We start from the raw sequence: 24,363 nt of genomic DNA, 5'->3' as shown, positions 1-24,363 counted from the left end.
GGCTCAGCGGCCATGGCTCACGGGCCCAGCCGCTCCGCGGCATGTGGGATCCTCCCAGACCGGGGCGCGAACCCGGTTCCCCTGCATCGGCAGGCGGACGCGCAACCGCTGCGCCACCAGGGAAGCCCTCTATAAGTAAATTTATGCAAACAAAGTTTGTTTAAATTACTAATTTCTCCCCATGCAAGAAATTGGCAATAGACTACCAGCCAGAGGTGAAGAGTCGAGCACTTCACTTTGTTATTCCCTTGTCCTGATGTGCCTCCCATTCTACAGCCCAGCAGACCATCAGTGCCTGGAGCATCATAGCTTTGCTGCTATGAATATTGCAAAGACCCCAGAGACTCCTTTGAAAATGGCACAAAAAGACCACTTTGGTGTTCTAGTGTTTAGCAGAGGAGGTCCCTTGTCTCCTAGAGCTCACATCAGGGAAGGCAGGCACATGCCAAATCATTTAGGGCCTTCAAGGCCAAGTTAATGCTTGTGGACTTCAAGTGTAACAAGAAGACATCAGAGGCATAACTAGGAGAGTGATGTGACCCAATTTACATTTACAAAGATCTCTCTGGCTATTGTGTAGAGAATGGATTGGAGGTTTAGAGAACAAGAGATGCAGAAGGGAGAGATGATGGTGGCTTGGACTAGGTGATGGAGAGAGACAGAAGATTTTAAGATGAATTTTTGAGAGAGAATGAATAAGAGTTGGTAGTGATTGGTTAGTGGGAATGAGGAAAGGGAAGTATCAAGGATGACTCCCATGTTTCTGAACTCGAACAACAGGGGGATTGAGGTACCATTCCTGAATCCCAAGTATAAATATAAAATCATGTGGTCTCAACATGTCCCTCAGGAGTATGCCTACCTCCATGTTCTTCTGGAGTGATTGATGGTCAATTCATTTTTCTATACTTGCACTTATATTTGATTCCCATCTATTTACCAACCTTCGTTTATTCCTGAGTCAAGTTCTCTTCTGAAAATTTCTCTAAAGTCTGCTTATATGTCTTTAACCCTCCCGTTTTCTTTTAAAGGTCTGCTGACTTTAGCTTATTAGGAGTATTCTAAACTGTATATTCATTTTCTTACATACTGTTGCTACATTGTCTTATTGGTAGTAAATGTGGATTGTCAAATATAAGTTATCAAGATGACTCATTGGTGGTACAATTCCTTATAGTACAGAAGTATGAATAAGCTAGAAGTTTTACCTTGTGTTCCCAATTAACCTTTTTGGTATCATGTGGAGTCACTAAACTTCCACTGGGTTTTGTTGGTCTTTTATTCCCTTTACCAGGGATAGTAAGTATCAAAATCAGATAGTTTGAGTCCTCCAACTTTGTTCTTTGCAAGATATTTTGGCAAATTTAGTGCCATTACTTTTAGAATAAACTTGTAAATTTCTTCAAAAAAAGTTTACTGAGATTTTATTGTAATTTCTTTCAATTTACAAATCAATTTAGGAGAATGGATATATTGCATCTCCAGTCCATGAACATGGTTTATCTCTACATTTAGTTAGGACTTCAGTTTCTCTCAGTTCTCATATTTTGCATATATTTTGTTAAAATGTCCCTGTGCTTCATGTTTTTTAATGCCACTGTTGATTGTATCTTTTAAATTTCATTTCTATTTCATTTTATTAGTTTCATTTGCTAGTATATAGATGTACAATTGATTTTTTGTATATTAGATCTTGCTGACTTCACTAATTTCATTTTATATTTTATTTTTTATACTGAAATATAGTTGATTTACAATACTTGTGTTGGTTTCAGGTGTACAGCAAAGTGATTCATTTAACATATATATGTATATATCTATATTCTTTTTTCTATTCTTTTCCATTATAGTTTATTACAAAATATTGCACTAATTAATTTTAATCATTTTTGGTAGATTCCATAGTATTTTCTATGTACATTCTTATATGATCTACAAATAAAAATACTTTTACTTCTTCTATTTCAACTTTATGTCTTTATTTATTTTTTATACCCTATTACATTGACTGGCACCACCAAAACAAAGTTGAACGAAAATGATAAGAACAGCCATTTGTGCCTTTTTCCATATCTTAGGAAAAAATGTTCAATGATTCATCATTAAGAATGACATTATTTATAGGTTTTTCATAGAAATTCTTTATCAGACTAAGTTCCCTTGTATTTCTAGTTTCTTGGGGGGTTTTAATCAAATGTTGAAATTTGTCAAAAAATTTTTTTGCATTTACTGAGATGGTCATGTGATGTTTCTCCATATTCTGAGAACATGAATTATGTTGGATGATTTTTGGTATTTAAACCAAACTGGCATAACCCCCTTGGTCATGAAGTAGTAATCTTTTTATGTATTACTGGATGTGATTTGCCAATATTCTGTTAAGGATTTTTGCATCTATATTTATGAGGGATATTGAGCTATAAATTTATTTTCTTGTTATATACTTGGCAGATTTTGATATCAGCATGATGCTAATTCATATAATAATTTGGAAGTGTTTCTTCCTCCCCTATTTTTTGAAGGAGTTTGTATTATTTCTTCCTTAAATGATTGACAGAATTCACCAGTGAAGCTATCTGAACCTGAAGGTTTCTTCCTGTGTGAGGAGGTTTTTTATTAAGAAGAGTATTCCTTTAATGACTATTTGGATTGTCTATTTCTTCTTTTGTCTGTTTTGATAAGTACTATTTTTCAAGGAATTTGTCCTTTACATCTTGGTTGTCAACTTTATTGTCATAAAGTTTTTTCACAATATCCCTTTATTACTCTTTTAATGTCTGTAGGATCTTTGGTGATTGTCCCTCTTTCATTCTTAAAATTGGCAATTTGTCTTTTTCTTTTAATCTTGATTGATCTTGTTAGAGATTGATACATTTTATTAATCTTTTCAAAGAACCAGCTTTTGGCTTTGTTGATTTTCTCAGTTGTCCATTGTGTATTCCATTGATTTCTGCTCCTATTTTTCTTATTTTCTGTCTTCCACTTACTTTAGTTTTAATATGTTATTTGTTTTCTATCTTCTTGAGATAGAAGCTTAGGTCATTTATTCTCACTTTCCTTCAGCACTCTTTTAGCTGCATCCCATGATTTTTGATGTGTCATATTTTTGTTATTATCCAATTCAGGATATATTCTAATTTTCTTTGTGATTTCTTCTTTGACCATAAATTATTTGTAATTGTGTTGCTTAATTTCCAAAATTGTTGGGATTTTTTTTCTAGATATTGTTACTGGTTTGCAATTAAATTTCATTGTAGTCAGAGTTTTATTTTGTGACCCATCATATGATCTATTTGGTGAACATTCTATGTGCTCTACATTGAAAAGAATGTATATTGTCCAGTTGTTGGTGTCTTTTCTATAAATATTAATTCAGTCAGGTAGATTGATAATATTGTTCAAATTCTCTACATGATTTTTTGTTTACTATTCTAACAATTACTGGTAGAGAGAGATGTTAAAAATCTCAAATTATGATTGTGGATTCATCTCTTGCTCCTCATAGTTCTGTCAACATTTGCTTCATGCATTTTGAAGCTTTGTTATTAGCAGCATACACTTGTAGGGTTGTTATGTCTTCTTGATGAATTGACTATTTTATCATTATATCTCCCTTTACCTCCAGTAATACACTTTGTTTTGAAGTCGACTTTGATATTAATATGGCCACACCAGCCTTCTTATTCTTGGTGATGGCATAAGGTGGTAGGGGCCTCTAAGATGGTCCCCAGTAATCTTCACTTCATGTATTCATGCTCTTGCTTAATTCTCTCTCCATGAATTTCCATTGGATTTAATGACTGGATTCTAATAAATATGGTGCTGTAGAGTGATGGGACATCAATTCTGAGATTAGGATACAAAGAGACTACAGCTTCCCTATTAGGTGCTTTCTCTTACACTCACTTACTTGTCCTAAGGAGTGATTTTGGAAGCAAATTTACCCCCAGATGACCTTCAGATGACACTGAACAACTCTGAGAGTGGCCAACACTGCAGTCCCATGAGGGACCTGGCACCAGAGACACTCAGCTAATCTGTTCCCAAGTATCTGACCTGCAGAAACTGTGAGATGAATGTCTGTCATTTTAAATTGCTAAGTTTGGGGGTAATTTATTATGTAACAATAGATAAATAATATACATGGTATAGTTTTTTCTACCCTTTTGTTTTCAACCTGTCCATGTTTTTATATTTAAAATGAATTTTTTTCAAATAACATGTAGTAGGTCTTGCTTTTCAATCCAACTTGACAATTTCTACCTTTTAACTGGATTGTTTACTCAATTTACATTTAATGTAATTAGTGATATTGTATGGCTGAGTCTAAATCTACCATCTTGGTATATATTTTCTATTTGTCTCATCTGTTTGGTGTTCATTTGTACCTTTGTCCTGCTTCTTGTTGGTGAATGAAATAATTTTTGTTTTTCCATTTATATAGTATAATTATACACATTTTTAGTATGGCTTTATCTCCTCTATTGACTTTTATCTCCTCTGTTGACCTCCTTTGTGTTTTGTGTGTGTGTATATGCACGCGCGTGCATGATTTTTCTAGAAATTACATAATATATTTGCAACATCTCATGAACAATGTAAGATATTACAACAGTGTAATTCCTTTAACCCACTCTCCTGCCCCTTATACACTTGTTGTCATATATTTATTCTGTATAAACTATAACATTATAATACACTGTTATAATTTTTGTTTTAATCAGTCAGTAGTGCTTTTATTTGCTTTATTGTTTTATTTTTAATTTTGGCTAAGAAAACACACATCATAAAATTTATCACCTTAATTCTTTAAGTGTACAGTTTTGTAGTTTTTTTTTTTGTGTGTGGTATGCGGACCTCCCTCTGCTGCGGCCTCTCCCGTTGCGGAGCACAGGCTCCGGACACGCAGGCTCAGCGGCCATGGCTCACGGGCCCAGCCGCTCCGCGGCATGTGGGATCCTCCCAGACCGGGGCATGAACCCGTATCCCCTGCATCGGCAGGCGGACGCGCAACCACTGCGCCACCAGGGAAGCCCCCAGTTTTGTAGTTTTAAGTATATTCACATCAGTCAGTAGTATTTTCAATTAATATATATAAAGTCTTCTGTGTTTATCCACAAATCTGTCCTGTCTAGTATTCTTCACTCCTTTCTGCAGATCTAGGCTTCTATCTGACATCATTTCCCTTCACCTGGAGAACTTCTTTTAGTGTTTTTGTATAATGTATTTCTGCTGGAGACAAATTCTCTCAGCTTATCAATATCAGGTAAGAATCAATAATTCTTTTCTTCCTCGTAATATGAGGAATTTAACAATTTTTGACACCCAAAGTCCTTCTGGCATCTTCCTTCCCAGTGTTTATTGTTAAACTTTGAGATTTTAAATTCAAATATTGTAATTTAAAGTATTATTTTTATATTTTCTTTGAACATCATATGTTCTTAGTTTGTAATCATATTTGCAATTATGTGGATGTATTTTATGCTCATTTTATATGATTTTTTTAGTTGTTGAGTTTTTAATTCCGATTCATGTCGTAGTCAACCCAATAAGTCTTTGGACCTTTTTCAAGAAGAACACAAAAGTGACATATTTTCTATGCCCATGAATATTGGGAAATTATTTTTGGTGCCCTTACTCATGAGCAACATTGTAAAATTGTTTAATATTGCTTAAACATTGCTCCATGTTTTTCCCCCACGTTAAGTAAGAAATCAAGAGAGGCTATTTTCACACGCCATTTTAACCTGTAAACCCCTTACTTAGAATTTTATGCTGGCTAGAGCCTTCAAACTTCAGATATGTTCTTCAAGATAACAGTAATTTCAAACTTTTTAAATGGACTATGTGATTTCACAGAATGAAATTGACATTAACTAGAAGAAAACTGTAGTGATGAGGATTTAGACAGTATTCAAAATTATTAAATAAGGAATTTCCTAGGACTTATAGAATATCAGGGAAAGTTTATCAAAAAGTTCTTAGTCGTTGTCAGACAGCACATCTTTCCAAGGTCCAAATCATGCGTCAAGAGGCTTTTAGAACTTTGTTCTCAATTTCCCTAGCTATCACAAGCCTTTCCATCTTATTCAGAAATGAACCCTTAACATCTAGCAGGATACCGAAAGCATAACTTATCTCAAGCGAGAATCGTAACAATTGCTCCTGAGACACACTGTCCCTCCCCAGTCACTCTGTCAGACTAAGGAACTGTATTTTTGGCGGTAAAATTCTGCATTCTCACACTTATCCTTCTGCTAGATCCTGTGGCTTCAACTGTTTTGAGAATGATAGTGATCCCATTCAACTAATGTCTTTCTTGCATCTTCAAGTTCCACTATAAACCCACAACCTATTTTCCCTGAGATTATTTCTTCTTTATCTGAAGCTATTTCTTATGCTGACAGCTGCCAAAGACAATTTGAGCTGTCTCCTGTTCCTCCTGTCCCTCTGGAGTGTGACTCAGACATTTAGATACCACTCATTTTTACAATTATCCAAAACGTTGTAAGACACTGGTACCAAATTCTTATCTCACACTATACATATTCATCAAGTCAAATACTAAGATATAACTAACTACTCAAGAACGAACCAAGGAAAATGAGCGTTACCTTAAGAAATCCTAGAAACAGCATTAATTTACCTCTGGCACCTGGAACCTGGAACACGTTGCCTTGTGGTCCACAGACGAGCAGCTTCCATATCATCTGGGAACTTATTAGGAACGCAGACTCTCAGGCCTACCTACAGAATCAGAATCTGCATTTTAACAAGATCTGCAGGGAACTGTATGCATTTTACAGTTTGAGAAGCATTGGTGTTTGGAACAGAGCTCCGCAACAGGTATGTCAGGACACGCTGGTGGGGATGTGTTAGAGGTGTGCTCTGAAGGTTCTCCTCAGCCCTCGGCCCTTGGGGCAGCCTGGAGGGGTCTGGGGAGGTTGGAGCCCCTCCTGGTTGCCTCTACAGACAGCAGCTCCTCCACTTACCTCCGTGTACCTGACAGGAGAAAGCTTGAGCACCTGTAGAGGTGGAGGTTCTCTGAAATAAATGCTTTCCAAACAAAGATTTTCATATCTATTGAAAAAGGTGTTTGTCTAGGGCCCCCAATAGACATACCTGTGCCAAATGTGTTCTGTGAACTAGTGAACAATACAGCATCTCTGTATTCCCAAGTCTTGTAAAAGATTGATATTCTTTCTCAAACTCGCGATCTTGGTGGTCATGATGATTGTCTCAGGGATGGCTAGGAAAAGCTTCTGCCTTTTACAAGGATGCCTTCCTCTTGAACGCGGGCTCTCACTGCATTATCTCTTGGGGGAAATTAACGGGACAGGTTGAAAAACCTTCAACTGTCCATTCCTTCAAATGGTAAACATTTCTATTCCTGTGTGTCAAAGCATCTCATACTTAATGTGCCCAAAATAGAGCCATGATCTTCCCCAAATCTGCTTTATTTCTGGTATTCTTATCTCCTTGAATGGCACCATCATATAATTAATTGGAAAAGCCAGAAACCTTGAAGTCAGTCCTGTCATCTCCCTGTCAGTCATGTTTCATGACCAGCAGCAAGTTCTGTCCACTTCACTTCCTGAGTTCCTCTTAAACCAGTATATTTCTTCCAGCATTTTCCATGCAAGCCGTTTTCTTGGTCCAGGCTACCAACCTCTCCTTCCTAACTGGGCTCACATCTCCATTCTTGTCCCAAATTGATTGCCTCAAAGTATAAACCTGATCATATCACTCCTTTCCTTAGCACCCCCTTAATATCTCCCCATGGCTTTTAGGATAAAAAGCAAAATTCTTAACATGGTCCACGAAGCCCTGTCTAGTCTGGCACCTGCCTTGTGGTCCCCAGACTAGCAGCTTCCATGTCAACTGGTGGGAGCTTACCTTTTTGCCTCCCGTTCTGCCATGCCCTGCTTTGTTTTCTGAGGTTCAGCCACACTGGCATTCTCCTCTCCATGCTTCTTCCCACAAAAGGGCCTTTGCTCTTGCTATTACCTCTTACTGGATTATCCTCCTCCGTCCCTACTCTCTTTGGTCCAGTTCACTCCTACTTATTTATCCTCTGTTTCTCTGTTCACCTGACTCCTTTCCGGAAGAGCTATCCCTGATGCTTCTACACTGAGTCAAGCTCCCAGTATTCTTCTCGTAGTGCCATGGGCCCCTCCTGCCTGGCATTCATCACAGCTTTAATGTTTCAGTTTTGTGGATGATCATTGGATTATGTCTTCCTCCCACACCAGACTGTAATCTCCATGAGGATAGGATTTGTTTCTCATTGACCCACCTTAGGTCTCCACTGCCCGGTGCTCTTCCTGGCACACAATAGAAGGTCAAAAAATATTTATAAAAGAAGTGACTGCATGCATTTTGCTTTCCAGACGCTGCCTCCTAGTGTCACCCAGCTGTGGCCTGTATCGAAGGTTCACCAGTGATGGGTCCTTTTGCTCTTACAATTCTCACGTTGACATCCAAGCTTATTCAGCTTTTCATTTCCTTTACACGTCTAGATGGTTTTCCCTCAGGAGGGCCTGCTGGAACCTCTGGGGATGGGGTTTGGGGAGGTAAGTGTAATGGCAAAAAGCTTGTCCAGGGGATTCTGATTCACCACCTGCCTTGCAGCATCAGGGCAAGAAGATCCTGCTTTAAATCTCAGGATAACTACCTAGGGTCTGGAAAGACAATCTTACAAAGTGTTCTTCCCAGGAGTCCCACTCTATCCTTTCCTCCCCCTCTCCCTCCCCAGTTCCTTCTGGCTTTTATAGACAGCATATTTACAGAGGATGTGGCTCCTTTTTTTTTTTTTTTTTTTTTTTTTGCATATTGATTCCTTTGAAAGGCTAGATCTTTAGAGCTAGAGAAACGGCCACACGGTGTTTAGCCTTCTGTAAAACTGCATAACATTTTTCTGGTGTGTATTTATTCCCTACCCCTTGAGCTAAACAGGAAGCTGAGTGGTAATTGCTTGTGTCTCCAGGCGAGTCCACTTCGTTGCAGGTGTATCACAGGCCCCAAGGAGCCCTGAGGTGTAATCTTTACACGGCTGCCTTGGCAACAGAGTTCACCAATGTTTGTAGTGCATCCGAAGACAAGCAGGTATCCATGACAGTGGGTGTTTCTAACAAATTTCCCTCTCAAATTGGCATCTTCTCTGCCAGCTTTCCAGACTTCACAGTGTGTCTCACAGTTTGGGAACAATTTCCATCATCATCTGACTGGCAAGTACTAGTTCTGTGGCAACTTGTGTTGTTAAAATAGCTTCATACACAGTAGGGCCCAGAGGTCCAACCGGCCTCTGATGTAATCACTTAAATACACATTACCATAGTGTTCCCAAGAGACAGCATCATCTTTGGACACGTTCAAAAGAACACTACATTGTCACTTGTTTAGCTTTTTGTATACACTTAAGGTATCCATAGGTGAGGATAGGTTATTTGAATTTTTTCTATTCTAGATTAATTTACCTCTTCAAAGCCATGTTTCACACAGACTTTCATAATGTTGAATTATTATTTTTTATTCTTAAAATGATCTGTCAAATTATGCATGTTCTGTCAGGAGGGGTGGAAGCTTTGTAACTGACTTCCCTATTTTTAGAACGACTAACCCTCCCGGTTTGTCCAGGATTGAGACGGGTTCCCAGGACATGGGATTTTCAGTGCAAAAACCAGAAAAGTCCAGATCACTGGGACAAATTTGTCACCCTACTACCATTTCTACCCCAAGAAGGGGAACAGGTAGACCCAGTCAAAGGCAATTATTTTTTTTTATTATTATTATTTTTTTGTGGTATGCGGGCCTCCCTCTGCTGCGGCCTCTCCCGTTGCGGAGCACAGGCTCCGGACGCGCAGGCCCAGCGGCCATGGCTCACGGGCCCAGCCGCTCCGCGGCACGTGGGATCCTCCCAGACCGGGGCGCGAACCCGGTTCCCCTGCATCGGCAGGCGGACGCGCAACCACTGCGCCACCAGGGAAGCCCCAAAGGCAATTATTCCCTGTATCTCCCAGTTTATTGGTTGGTAGGAATTCCCTGAAAGTAATATCTTGCAAAGCTTTTTTTTTTCCACGCTCTTTTTTTTTTCTAATATTTTGGTTGGCATTTAAGGAAATTTATTTATTTATTTATTTATTTATTGGCTGCACTGGGTCTTCGTTGCTGTGAGCGGGCTTTCTCTAATTGTGGCGAGCACGGGCTACTCTTTGTTGCGGTGCACGGGCTTCTCATTGCAGTGGCTTCACTTGTTGCTGAGCACCAGCTCTATGCGTGCGGGCTTCAGTAGTTGTGGCTCACGGACTCTAGAGCGCAGACTCAGTAGTTGTGGCGCACAGGCTTAGTTTTTTCGCGGCATGTGGGATCTTCCCGGACCAGGGATCAAACCCGTGTTCCCTGCATTGGCAGGCGGATTCTTAACCACTGCGCCAGCAGGGAAGTCCTCTCTCTCTCTCTCTTTTAATAGAACAGCTTTATTGAGATAAAATTCACATAACATACGAATCACCCATGTAAAGTGTGCCATTCAGTAGTTCTTAGTATGTTCACAGAATTGTGTGAGCCTCAGCACGATTTTAGAACATTTCATAACTCCCCAAAGAAACCCTATACCCATAAGCAGTCATTCTCCTTTCTCCCAGTCCTCTCAGCCCCTAGCAACCACTGGTCTGCTTTCGGTCTCTACAGATTTGTCTTTTCTAGATATTTCATATAAATGAAGTCATACACTATGTGGCCTTTTGCGTCTGGCTTCTGTCACTGAGCATCATGTTTTCAAGGTTCTTCCATGTTGTAGCCTGTGTCAGTTGTTCGTTCCTTTTTATTACTGAATAATATTCCATTGTATGGATAGACCACATTTTATTTATCTATTCATAATTTGTTGGACATTTGGGTTGTTTCCATCTTTTGGCTATTACGAATAAAGCTGCTATAAATACTCATGGACAAGTTTTTGTGTGGACACATGTTTTCATTTCTCTTGGGTATAATCCTATGATTAGAATTCCTGGGTCATAGAGTGTGTCATACAGAGTGAAGTAAGTCAGAAAGAGAAAAACAAATACCGTATGCTAACACATATATATGGAATCTAAGTAAAAAAATGGTTATGAAGAACCTAGGAGTAAGACAGGAATAAAGACACAGACATAGAGAATAGTCTTGAGGACACGGGGAGGGGGAAGGGTAAGCTGGGACGAAGTGTGAGAGTGGCATGGACATATATACACTACCAAAATGTAAAATAGATAGCTAGTGGGAAGCAGCCGCATAGCACAGGGAGATCAGCTGGGTGCTTTGTGACCACCTAGAGGGGTGGGAGGGAGACGCAAGAGGGAGGAGATATGGGGATATATGTGTATCTGCGCCAGCAGGGAAGTCCTCTCTCTCTCTCTCTTTTAATAGAACAGCTTTATTGAGATAAAATTCACATAACATACGAATCACCCATGTAAAGTGTGCCATTCAGTAGTTCTTAGTATGTTCACAGAATTGTGTGAGCCTCAGCACGATTTTAGAACATTTCATAACTCCCCAAAGAAACCCTATACCCATAAGCAGTCATTCTCCTTTCTCCCAGTCCTCTCAGCCCCTAGCAACCACTGGTCTGCTTTCGGTCTCTACAGATTTGTCTTTTCTAGATATTTCATATAAATGAAGTCATACACTATGTGGCCTTTTGCGTCTGGCTTCTGTCACTGAGCATCATGTTTTCAAGGTTCTTCCATGTTGTAGCCTGTGTCAGTTGTTCGTTCCTTTTTATTACTGAATAATATTCCATTGTATGGATAGACCACATTTTATTTATCTATTCATAATTTGTTGGACATTTGGGTTGTTTCCATCTTTTGGCTATTACGAATAAAGCTGCTATAAATACTCATGGACAAGTTTTTGTGTGGACACATGTTTTCATTTCTCTTGGGTATAATCCTATGATTAGAATTCCTGGGTCATAGAGTGTGTCATACAGAGTGAAGTAAGTCAGAAAGAGAAAAACAAATACCGTATGCTAACACATATATATGGAATCTAAGTAAAAAAATGGTTATGAAGAACCTAGGAGTAAGACAGGAATAAAGACACAGACATAGAGAATAGTCTTGAGGACACGGGGAGGGGGAAGGGTAAGCTGGGACGAAGTGTGAGAGTGGCATGGACATATATACACTACCAAAATGTAAAATAGATAGCTAGTGGGAAGCAGCCGCATAGCACAGGGAGATCAGCTGGGTGCTTTGTGACCACCTAGAGGGGTGGGAGGGAGACGCAAGAGGGAGGAGATATGGGGATATATGTGTATGTATAGCTGATTCACTTTGTTATAAAGCAGAAACTAACACACCATTGTAAAGCAATTAAACACCAATAAAGATGTTAAAAAAAAAAACAGAATTCCTGGGTCATGTTAAATCTCTATGTTAAACCTTTTTTTTTTGGAACTTCCAGACTGTTTTCCAAAGTAGCTGGACCATTTTACCATCTCACCAGCAGTGTATGTAGGTTCCAGTTTCTCCTTGTCCTTGCCAGCACTTAGTTATTATCTGTCTTTTTTATTATAATCATCCTAGTTGGTACAAAGTGGTATCTCATGGTTTGATTTTCATTTCTCTGATGTCTGCGATTTTGAGCATCTTTTCATATGCTTATTAAGCTTCTTAAATGGAAAATTATAACACAATTAAAGGATGTTTGTAAATAACTGATTATACACACTAGGCTTAAGATTTTAACTAAATATTTAAACAGGATGTCCACAGCTAATTGCTATTATCTCAAATCATTCTACCTGGAGGTAAATCTCCAAGTTTTCTTTAAACAATCAACTTTTCCTCATGACCAGAAATGGTCCCAGTATAAATCTCTCTTACTTGCTCTGATGTTGGGCCATCCTCTGTTCTCTCTATCAAGCATCGTTGTCTGAGTGGCTGTCTTCTGGAGCCAGCAACTGTGTGTTCCTTGCACATAAGCCTGGATTTGCAACCCTGGTGCTTTGTTGATTAACTTCCTCAAAGTGTTGGATACTCAATCATCACTCATACTATTTGGGCTCAGTGGCCTTCTGGGCACTGTATACACTCAGCGATTCCTCTCTTTGTCTTACCTCTCTGATTTTCTGCTACTTCTTTTCCTTTGTCTGTTCCCTTTCTCCGGTTTCTCTTGCTCACTCTGTGTGTTTATTTAATTTCGTTCATTGGTTAGTTTGTTCCTTTATTCCTCCACTAATAAATTCCAAAAGGATCTGAGGCACTGGATTCCATCTCCCGCCCTTGCCTTTTCTCCTTCTGTCATTAACAAATTTTCTCTCAAGAAACCCCATTGATTTGGCAGAAAATGATAGGATTCCTAGCAAGGCTACCAAGAAAACTATCTCCATCAGGAAACATACTCCCTATCTGCAATATCTTTTGGAGCTTAGAATGGAAACAAGGAGTTTTCATCTTTCTAGAAAGGCCCTGGCCACAGTTGTGTGACATGATCAACAGTTTCTACGAATGTCTATGGATGACCTCCTATTGATCAGCAGCTACTACAAAAATACCATTTCTGCATTTAAACCCATTATTGCTTGATATATGTGGCCAAACAGTCACTACCTTACAGTTTGGCAGAGGGGACAAGGGTAATAATAATAATAATAATAATAACAACAATAGTAAATGATCTAGGCACTATTCTAAGCAGTAGAAGAAGAAGAATTTCATGGGGACAGTCCACTGTAGAAGCAGGCAACTAGGTATTTTTATTATCATGTCCATATTATTATTTACTTTGTAAAAAGATTTAACCCAGCACAAGGTAATATGGTCATATTCAGATACCAAAATGGTCCCTCATTTCTTCCTTATCTGTTTTTACAACAGGGATGGCCCTAAGGTTGTAACCTTTGGGACAACACTGCCATTTTCATTCCTGACCTAAGAGATCTGGGGTGCCCATGAGTGGGGTAGCCAGCGATGTCTGTTGGTTTGTGTATTTCAGAGTCAAGGGGCCAGAGAAGGAGGAGAAGTTGAGGCGGGCGATCAAGCAGGTCCTGAAGTGTGACGTGACTCAGAGCTGGCCGCTGGGGGCTGTTCCGCTGCCCCCGGCCGACTGCCTTCTCAGCACGCTGTGCCTGGACGCCGCCTGCCCGGACCTCCCTGCCTACCGCACGGCCCTCAGGAACCTCGGCAGCCTGCTGAAGCCGGGGGGCTTCCTGGTGCTCGTGGATGCTCTGAACAGCAGCTACTACATGATCGGCGAGCAGAGGTTCTCCAGCCTCTGCCTGGGCCGGGAGGCAGTGGAGGCTGCCGTGAGGGAGGCCGGCTACACCATTGAACAGTTTGAAGAGATTTCCCAAAGTTATTCTTCCAACATGGCCAACAATGAAGGGCTTTTCTGCCTGGTGGGGCGGAAGCTGAGCACATCTGTATGATACCTTGGGATCGCCATTAAAGCAGTTCCTCTGGCTTGCGCAGTTGACTTCAATCCTTGGTTCTAACTGCCATGGTCATCGTTCTGAGTAGAGGCTAATGGCTGGGGCCCAATGGTTCATCTAGGGCAGGGTTGGAGTGGTCAGTCTGCCTAGGAACCATTGGTTGACCACCTACTCTGTGCTCCCCATGAGTGCTGGTGTTATGAGGACTCCAACATGACAAATGGGCATGTCTAGTCTTCACTGCCTATGATTACAGAAGAATACCTCATTTTCCTTGAATATCCCAGTTATGATGGCTGAAGCCCACACATGCCTACAGAGAAGTGTCTGCAGTTATTCACGCCTCATTTCCTGGGGGCCCTGATGACTTCTTCTTTCCCAGGAACAGACTTCCCCTGTTCTTCACTTCTTGCCTTCTCTGGGACCATGTCCTCCTCTGGGGTCTACTGGTGCTACCACCACCCAGGGTCAGAGAACAGCTGTCACTTTTGCCTCTTGGTCTCAAGAATGGGGTAGGCCTTTCTTTTACTTCCCTCAACACACCTGATCCAAGGCTGTGACTTTTATACCTGAAGAGAAGTTTAGGAGTTAGCAAGAGAGAAAAGAGACCCTGTCTTACAGGTGCTATTAGAAACGAGTATCTTTGGGAATTCCCTGGTGGTCCAGTGGTGAGGACTCCACGCTTTCACTGCTGAGGGCCTGGATTCAATCCCTGGTCAGGGAACTAAGATCCCGCAAGGCACGCTGTGTGGCCAAAAAAGAAAAAAAGAAAGAAAGAAACAAGTATCTCAGAGCCCACATCCGTAGAGGGTCCTGGAAGGTAGCCTGTTGGCATAGCTTTGGGCCAGGCATCTACTTATCTACTTGGAGTTAGCATACCTCCATATGGCACGGCCACCCTTTCTGGGTCCTATGCCCGTCACCCCGAGACTCTAAAACAGAAGTTGACAAACTACGACCTAGGACCCAAATCTAGCCTGCTGCCCATTTTGTAAAGTTTTATTGGAACATAGCCATGGCCATTCATTTGCGGACTGTCTGTGGTTGTTTTCCTGCTGTGATGGTAGAACTGAGTAATTACGAGAGCAACTGTATGTATAGCCTGAAAAGCCTAAAATATCTATTATTTGGATGTTTGTAAAAAAAAAGTTTGCCTTCCCCTACCCGAGAGAGAGAAGGAGTTTCCTCCTCACTCTGGTCTGAGGCCCCTTTCTCTAGTCTTCATTTCTCATCCCAAGATTTCTCTCTTCCTAGGATTACTGACAGTGGACATTTCTGCTTCTCACAAGGGAGAGTCCTTCCTCCCCACTCCCCCAACATGCAATGACAATCACATCAGGGCAGAGAGAGTCCAACACCAGTACATTTTTGTTTACTTGGTTGTAAATAACACAGTATTGGCCCATTTCCGAGACATTTCCAATTGTTCAATTATCATAGGACATTCACATCACAACATTCTAACCTGCTTACGAGTTCTAGGGATTCTGTCCTGAAGGCCACTAACAGGCCAGTCCAGGCTGCATCAAGAAGGCCAAGTCCAGCTCTGTTCCTGTAAGCAGGTGGGGAGGGTCAGACCTGCGCATCCTTTCTCCAAATAACTGTTCCCAGAAGGCAGCACACTTAGCTCCCCAGCAGCCAGCACCAGTCACCCAGGCTCCAAGGAAGCAACAAAGTCTGTGGAGACTGGGATCTCCCAAAACTGTGCCATCTACCTCCACCCAGAATGAAGGTCACAGCGTCTGAAAACGTCTGCATTTGGTTACCCCCAGCCCACCCAAGACAATGGCCCTTGCTTACATTTGCATAACAGCAAAGAAAAACATAAGCCTACTTTTAAAACAGGATTTCCTGGTTTCAACCTCTTTTAAAAACAGGAATTTCTTTTTAAAACAACGTTTCAAACATAGGTTTTCTACTTTGACCTATGCAATTTTGGCTGGGGGGTGGGGAAGATGGGGGTGGATGCCAGGGGAAGGAGCTGAGACCAGATGGCCCACAACAGCTTTGTAAGGCACAGTCCCTGAGCAGATTAGTCTTCTGTGATTTTACCTCTGAGATGACATTTATGGTAACACTTTTTGTTTCCCCACTGAACTGTGAGCCTCTTGGGTTTATGTCTGGATTCCCCAACCCTTTGGCCAGACATGGTCTAGGCTCTGGGCACAGAGCAGTGAATAGCGGAGGTTAGAACCCTGTTCTGGGAATTTATGTTCTAGAAGAGGAAGTGGAGGGACAGGAAGATAAGGAAACTAATCAATGAATGAGATATTTTCTGAGGGCGATCGGAGCTCTGAAGGCACTATAACAGGATAATGGGCTGGAGACTGTCTGATTGACAGAACATCTGACTAAAAAATGGTTTAAAAAATAGGTGTTTATTAATCTCACAAAGAAGAAACTCAGAGGTAGGCACTTGCAGGAGAAAGTGGTGGCTCTACAGCATGATCAGGTATCTCAGTCATATCCATCTTTCTACTCTGCCTGTGCCTGTGAGTGGAGTTTTCATGGGGGAAAATCTGTTTCAGAAGCCTCAACAGGCTTCCTACCTCTTACTGACTAGACTAACATGCCCACCTCTTGCAGACAAAACAGAAAAGACACAGGGCACACTACTAAAGATTTGTTAAATGAATGAATAAATTCTTAGGTGACAGCAAAAAGAAAAAAGAAAACTCACTGGATTCAGCGAACAAGCCAGCAGCTCTGATAATCGTCAGCATCCAATTTTTTTTTCTACAAAGATCATCCCATTTTCAAAATCCGGCTCTGCTACTTACTAGCTGTTTCTCCTTGGGCAAGTTACATAACCTCTCTGTGTCTGCCTCCTTATTTGTAAAATGAGATTAAAATAGAATTTCCTATCAAAAGAATACAAGTGAATTGCTACATATAAAGGACCTAGAATAAATGCTTGGCACTTGATAAGCACACAATATTTATTTATTGTTAGCTATAATATTATCTTTGATATTAGTTGCCAAAGCAGCTGAGAAGAGATATCTTGAGCTCTAAGTAAGAGAGAGGATTGCAGTTCTGGGCTGCAGGCATCCAGGCTCTTTACTACTGGCATTGTCTTCCAGAGGGGTTGTGATAAAACTCAGTTTCTACAATGTATGCCATCAGTTCCTTTCTCATTTAAGAAATATTCAGCAAACATTTGTTTAGCACCCTCTAAGTACCCTTCCTACTCCAGGCACTGAGAATACAAATGAAGCCCTGTGTCAGCTGGCTCTCAGGTCCTCATCTCTGCAGTCACAGTGATACATCTAGTGCTTCCCGGTACTTCCAAAGGCAGTACTGCAGCCTGCAGCAGTGGTCCCCACTCAGAATCCACCCTGTTCAGCTTCTCCTGCTCAGGCTGTGCTGCTGGTGGTCCATGTCCACAGCCGGCAAATGCTGGGGGAAGAATGACGTGGGCTGTCTGGAGAAAGATACTTCCCATGCCCAGGGTTCTGCCTTGGATGCCTCAGAGCCGTGCCAGTTTCCTCCAGGAGAAGTAGAAAACACTTTCCATCTACACCAGGGGTCAGCAAACGTTTCCTGCAAAAGGACCAGATGGTAAATATTTTGGACTTTGTAGGTCATAGGATCTTTTTTAAAAAAATGTTTATTTATTTTTAAAATTTATTGTCTTTATTGTTTTGGCTGCATCGGGTCTTAGATGTGGCAGGCAGGATCTTTTGTGGAGGCGCACGGGCTTCTCTCTAGTTGAGGCGTGCGGGTTGTCTCTTTTCTAGTTGTGGCGCGCGGGCTCCAGAGCGTGTGGACTCTGTAGTTTGCGACACGTGGGCTCTCTCATTGAGGCGCGGAGCTCAATAGCTGTGGTGCATGGGCTTAGTTGCCACATGGCATGTGGGATCTTAGTTCCCTGACTGGGTATCGAACCCAAGTCCCCTGCATTGGAAGGCAGATTCTTTACCACTGGACCACCAGGGAAGTCCCGGTCATAGGATCTTGATCTATTCAAGTCTTCAGTTATAGGGAAAGCAGCCCTATACAATATGCAAATTAATGTGTGTGGCTCTGTTCCAATAAAACTTTATTTACAAAAACAGGTGAACAGGTTGATTTGGCCCAAAGGTTGTAGTGTACAGATTCCTGATCCAGACCCTGAAGCAGCCTTACTTGTGCCTGAAGTTTTATAAGGTTTCTCTAGTTAATTTCAAATACTCCATTCTACTTATAGGAGCTCAAACCCAAATCCGAGGGGCTGAAAGGGGAATACAGAGAACAGTTTCCTCCATGCTCCATCTCTCTCTTCCCTGCTGCATCCCCCAGTCAGAACTCCTTACTCCTCCACCAGGGTGAAGCATTCAATAAATAATGACAGAAGATGGAGGTGGGGGCGGGGAAGGGGGCGCAGATGAAATCAACTACACAATAGTTCTCAAACTGCAAGTTGACATTCATTCATTAAAATCAAATTAGTGCATCACAATAAACATTTGGAAAAATAATAGAGAATGAACTAGAAAAAAAAAATCCCAGATATTAGCACTCCGTATAGTCTTATTTTGTGAAGTTTTGTTTTAGTTTTATTAAAAACTACATGTAGGGACTTCCCCGGTGGCACAGTGGTTACGAATCCACCTGCCATTGCTGGGGACATGGGTTCGAGCCCTGGTCCGGGAAGATCCCACATGTCACGGAGCAACTAAGCCCATGCGCCACAACTACTGAGCCTGCGCTCTAGAGCCCACGAGCCGCAACTACTGAAGCCCGCGCGCCTAGAGCCCATGCTCTGCAACAAGAGAAGCCACCGCAATGAGAAGCCTGTGCACCGCAACGAAGAGTAGCCCCCGCTCGCCGCAACTAAAGGAAGCCCAGGCGCCGCAACGACGACCCAACGCAGCCGAAAACAAACAAGCAAACAAAAATACCGCATGTATATGCATAGGTATATAAATACACGTTTATATATATAAACACATAAATTTCCTTCTGGATCATGATATAAAATGTATTTATTACTGTAGGTTGTGTCAAAAACTTTAAAAGCCACTGGACTGTATTCTGGGCTTCTGGGACTAAATGTAATAGCCAACGTTTTTCTTTCATACAGAGATGAAGGACACGGTCCCTGTTCTTAAAGAACTGAGTCACTGGGGGGAATTGACATGTAAACAGTTAAAATTCAGGGTGATAAGGGCTCTGAGATAAGTAAGCCCGGGGTGCTTTGGAAGGGGGATGTCAGGAAAGCTGGCATTGGCCCTGGGTCTTGCTGGCTGCATAGAGGTGTTGTTTGGCAGATGAGGAATAAAAGGTCAACATGAGGAACGTCCTGTACGAAGGCACGAAGCAACTCCTCCCACCCTCACGCTCCTCACCGGTTTGTTCTCCCAGTGAAGCAAGGACCTAAGCAAACATTTGGCTACTGGGCTTTTGTTTGCTTTCCCAGAAATCAAACAGACCAACCAAGTCACTAGCAAACCCTGACTAGGGGTCACTCCGGTCCTAACGTATAAATCTCTTTGACCGCTGACCCAGCGCAGGTGTTTTTCAGTCTGCTTTCTGGGGAAGTGTTCCACAGTCTCGCCCTGAGCAAACTTGCATGACGACGCAAGTCGGTGTGTCATGTCCTGGACAACGACCAGGGAAGAGAAAGCCATTTACAGGGCTGTTCACCCAGTTGGTGCAGGCAGCCTGGCCAGCCCAGACTTTGTAATTCCCATCACCTGGCTGTCACCAGTAATAAGAGAAGATGTCCGTGATATGACTTACTAGGCTGATCTTTAAAAGCTGTGACTGCCCCCTCTAATTTTAGCCTCAACCAACTCGGAGAATGGGAGGGGACCATTAAATCTTACGGAGATTAGGAGGAGGTGGGGAAAAGCTCCGGACTGGGGGACGGAAGCCATGTGTGCATTTTTGTCTTATGACTTGATTGCCATGAAAGCAGCAGTCCACCTTTGCCAGGCTCAGGGCTACCTCTGTAGAAGAGGAGCAATGATCATTTCGAAGGACGATTGAGATCAACTGTGAAGGCATAGTGTAACCTGTGAAGTGATTCATAGCTCTTAGATGACTTGGATATTATTAACCCCTTCTAGGGCAGCCACTGAGCAGCATGGTGCTACATTCATGAAGGTTCCCTTCACAAACTGAGTAAGGATGGCCTTCATAAGCTCTTTAAAGAGCTCTTCAAAAGCTCTCAGCCTTGTGATGGAGAGGTTCCAGCCATGACTAGGGAAACCTGTCTTGCCTGTGTTCAATATCTAAGTCAGCAGTACAGGCACCTTGAATCCAGAGTCTTCTTCACAGCTAGTCATTCATTTGGCAGGTGTTTATTACACCCCTGTTACAGGCCAGGCATTGGGTTCAGGGGCTGAGGATGCTATGCTGAAGGTGATACAGCCTCTGGCCTCATGGGACTTATTTCCCTGAGAAGGAGACCAGGAAGTAATGCATTTGTACAGAACCTTAGAATAAATACTAGATTTTTTGATTCTCAGGTCAAGCCTGTCAGGAACCTTTGCCCTTTCTGACAGAGCTCACCAAAATGAGACAAACCAAGCCTTTCTTAAAGCCGAACCTGTCCATTTATAGATCAGCTTTGCTCAAAAAAAATTTTTTGAGCTACAGATAAGGTGTTTAAGGAAGATTATCACAAAGAAAAACCCCACTGTGCTGTGTTCCTTTTTTCCAGCGGAAGAGTGATTTAACCTTTTGGAGTCTCCCTTTCTCTCTTCCTTGCTGGCAGCACTTCTGCCCAGAATCGCTGAATAGGAAATGCTTTCCTTAGCCCTCTGATCGCCAGCAGAGGGCGCACACAGCTCTTGTTGGAGACCTTCATTCCTGAAATTACCCATTTGTACAGCAAGGAATTTAAAGTGAGTTAAATCTTCCAAAACAAGAAGCTTCTCCCCAGCATTGCCTTTTGTACACTCCACTTCTGAGGTTGCTAGAGAAAAAGGAAGGGGAATTCAGCCTATTTTTCTTTAACAAAAAGTACGTATAATTATTTTTATAGATACTTACATTAAAATTTTTCCTTTTCAGGTCTATAGGCAAAATGCAAATTTTAATAAACCACACAGAGGCTCTTTGCCAGATTAGCATAAGAAATGTTAAATATTAGATTATGCGGTTAACTCACCATTACCTTCTATTTCCTGTTTATTCAAAGTAGGAAAAAGAAGTTTTTGTGCTTTTTCAAAACCCAGTTTTTTAATATTTAAAAAATGGAGAAGTCTTCCTATGGTTGCTGGCCAAATCATGATACTTAAAACTTTAATGTTTATTTAATAGAGTCTGATGAATTCACAGTTAGAGTTGGGGTTGAGTTTCAAACCCTCCACAAATAGTTATGAGTTAATATTGCCTTTGTTCCAACTTCAATGTTGAGGACCAGGAAGTATTTTCTTCCCTGGTAGGTTATTGTCTCTCTCATCTCAGAGAAAAGCTCTTGAACATTTAAACAGAAGAGGAGTTAAAGAATCGTAAACACTAGTTAGGTTGCTCTTCAGAAGCATCAGTAATAGCAGGAACAACTCACTTATCCTCAGCTTAAGGAGACTGGTAGTCTCCTTAAGAGCGGAGAGTTAAGCACCCCATGTGCAGCAAGAGGAGGAAGGTGTTTCTAGAAGGAGGAGGCTAAGCTGTTAGTTTTTCGCCCCCTTTCTTCTCAAGGGTCAATTTCTGTCACCTTTCCACCACCATCCACTATTCATTAAATGTTACGGAAATCCCAGTTATTTGATGTGACCCTTGCCCTAGTGGAATTTATGATCTTACTTGGGAGTTAAGATTTACAAAATTGAAGTCCAAACCTCCTATTTTATAGGTGAAGAAACTGAGACGGTGATCCGGGATAAGGAACTTCACCTTCCCATGCCCCGGTCTCTGCTGTGACGTGAAGGGTTGAATCAGGTGGCTACGAGGGCCAACAGTTTATGATTTCTGAATTAGAGAACAATAGTTGTTAAAATAGAATTTTAATATAGGTGCCATCTGAGGTAATCAAGTGATTACCTCTAATGTGGTAATCACTTTAAGATGCAAGTGAACCCGTGCTTCCTCTCATGTGTCAGGGAATTTGGAGGGGCAGTGACTTATATTCCCCCAGGATCTGAGCTCCTGCTGGCTCTGAGTTGCAGTGTGTGAATCATCTCACTTCAAGCATATGCTGATTCTTTTCTGTATCACATGACCCCTGACCAGACTCTTCCTGATCCCTTCATTCTCTGAAAGTCCACTGGCCCAAAAATATATGAGTAGCTGAAGGTTCGAGACAATGGAAGTGGCTCATGCCCTAGGACTACAGCAACCTAAGATATTCGAAACCCTTGCTTTTAACCTTATGGAGGATTTCTCAGCGACTCACTTTCTCTAATTGACCCTCACCATATGCTGTTCTGCTGTCTCCCCTCCCTTCTCTGGTCTCCAGCCCCCTCCTCATGGGCTTCCTGCCTCCCTTCCCAAACACCTGTACCCATCTCTTCATTTCACTTGCTTCAAGTCCAGATCCCACCCTGGGGCTTCACTTCCCTCAAGCCTTCAAGGTTCCTTAAAAGGAACTTTGCTACTTGTATTTAGAATTAGAAAATTCACTCTTTTTACTTAATTGGGGGCTTGGGCTCTGAGCTTCCTAGAACCCAAAGCAAAGAGGGGGAATATCCATTACAAGGTTCACTGTGCTTATGAATTCAAAATAGACCAGCAGTTGTTCAACATAAGCACAACGTTTTCTGGCTCTGAAAACTCTCCTGCAGTTCATGATAATGGCGGGGGGGGGGATAGTGTAGCTATCACTACCCCCTACCTGCCTCTACTGTGGTATACCTAGCTCAATTAGTGACTTTTTTTCAAGTTTAAATCCTCTAGAAGAGCATTATTAATTCCCTACACTAAAAGCTTTTATTGAGTGCCAGGAATAATGGTTCAAAATGCTGGATAGAGAAGAACACAAGACAGAGATGGTCCCTGGCCTCCTCAGCTTTCAGTCGAGGTGGGCACGGGCAAGCAGGAGGTCAGCTTTGATGCATAAAGTGGTGTAAATGGGAAAACACAGGAGAGCCTTGACTAGTCTTGAAGGGTTGGCAAAGGCTTCCTGGAGGAAGTGATACGTAAGATAAGGCTTAAAGGGGAAGTAAGATTTATCTGAGCAAAAAGAGGGGAAATGAGTTCCAGGCAGAGAGAAGAGCCTGAGGAAGATGCCTAGAGGTGAGAGGGACGATACATAGGATTAGGGACTGTAGCAGATGCCGTCGTGAGGCACCCAGATCCCCTTCTCCAGGACAGCACATCCAGCTCCCACTGCTGCTGCTGTGATGTTGGCTGCTAAGGGCCCAGCTGCCCCCTTCCCAGGGGAGTTGCTCTTAGCCAACAGGAGGCACCTTATCTGGGAAGTTACAGGCCACTGCCCCCTCCTGCACCCCAGGTCAGCCCACAGCCAATGAATGACTAATACAGGGATTCCAAAGGCTGGTCCTCGTGCCTGGGGGTCGGGGGTGGGGAGAGGTGGGGATCGTGGCTGTGTGCTTGAGCTAAGACAGAGGCAAAGGGAAATGGTTGAGACTGAAACCTCCAGACGCATTTGGTCCAAATTTGAGCCCCATCCCATTAGCAAGTTAGGGCTCTCCTGACTTAAGTTACTGCTGTTTTCAATAAAAATTCCCGTGAGTTCTATCCATTTAGATGTCTGATGACTAGGATCACAGTTCATAAAACTCGACCCTGACTTCATCCACCTTCCTGAACTTGTAATTAAGGACACCAAAGGCTCAGCAAATCAGGACATTTGGGTAAAATCCCTCTAAGCCTCAGTCTCTTTGAAAAGTGGGAATGATAATCCACACTCTCTCTGCTTGATCGGGGGATAGCTAGAATAAAACATACCTCAAGAATATCTCGGGCTTCCCTGGTGGCGCAGTGGTTGAGAGTCCGCCTGCCGATGCGGGGGACGCGGGTTCGTGCCCCGGTCCGGGAGGATCCCACAT

The 24,363-nt window shown here is 42.1% G+C and overlaps 1 protein-coding gene across 1 annotated transcript in view; it reads left to right on the top strand.

Annotated features, from left to right (window-relative positions):
* NNMT (nicotinamide N-methyltransferase) overlaps positions 1-14,688 on the top strand; it is a 17,216-nt gene extending 2,528 nt beyond the window's left edge. The window contains exon 3 of the mRNA XM_007106621.3: positions 13,987-14,688. Coding sequence (XP_007106683.1) covers positions 13,987-14,419 — 433 coding nt within the window. The 3' untranslated portion in view covers positions 14,420-14,688. The remainder of the gene's footprint in view (positions 1-13,986) is intronic.
* Positions 14,689-24,363: the final 9,675 nt, after the last annotated feature.

The sequence above is a fragment of the Physeter macrocephalus genome, chromosome 16, assembly GCF_002837175.3.
Source record: "Physeter macrocephalus isolate SW-GA chromosome 16, ASM283717v5, whole genome shotgun sequence".
Classification (NCBI taxonomy): domain Eukaryota; kingdom Metazoa; phylum Chordata; class Mammalia; order Artiodactyla; family Physeteridae; genus Physeter; species Physeter macrocephalus.
This window is presented reverse-complemented; position numbering and strand designations above follow the sequence as displayed.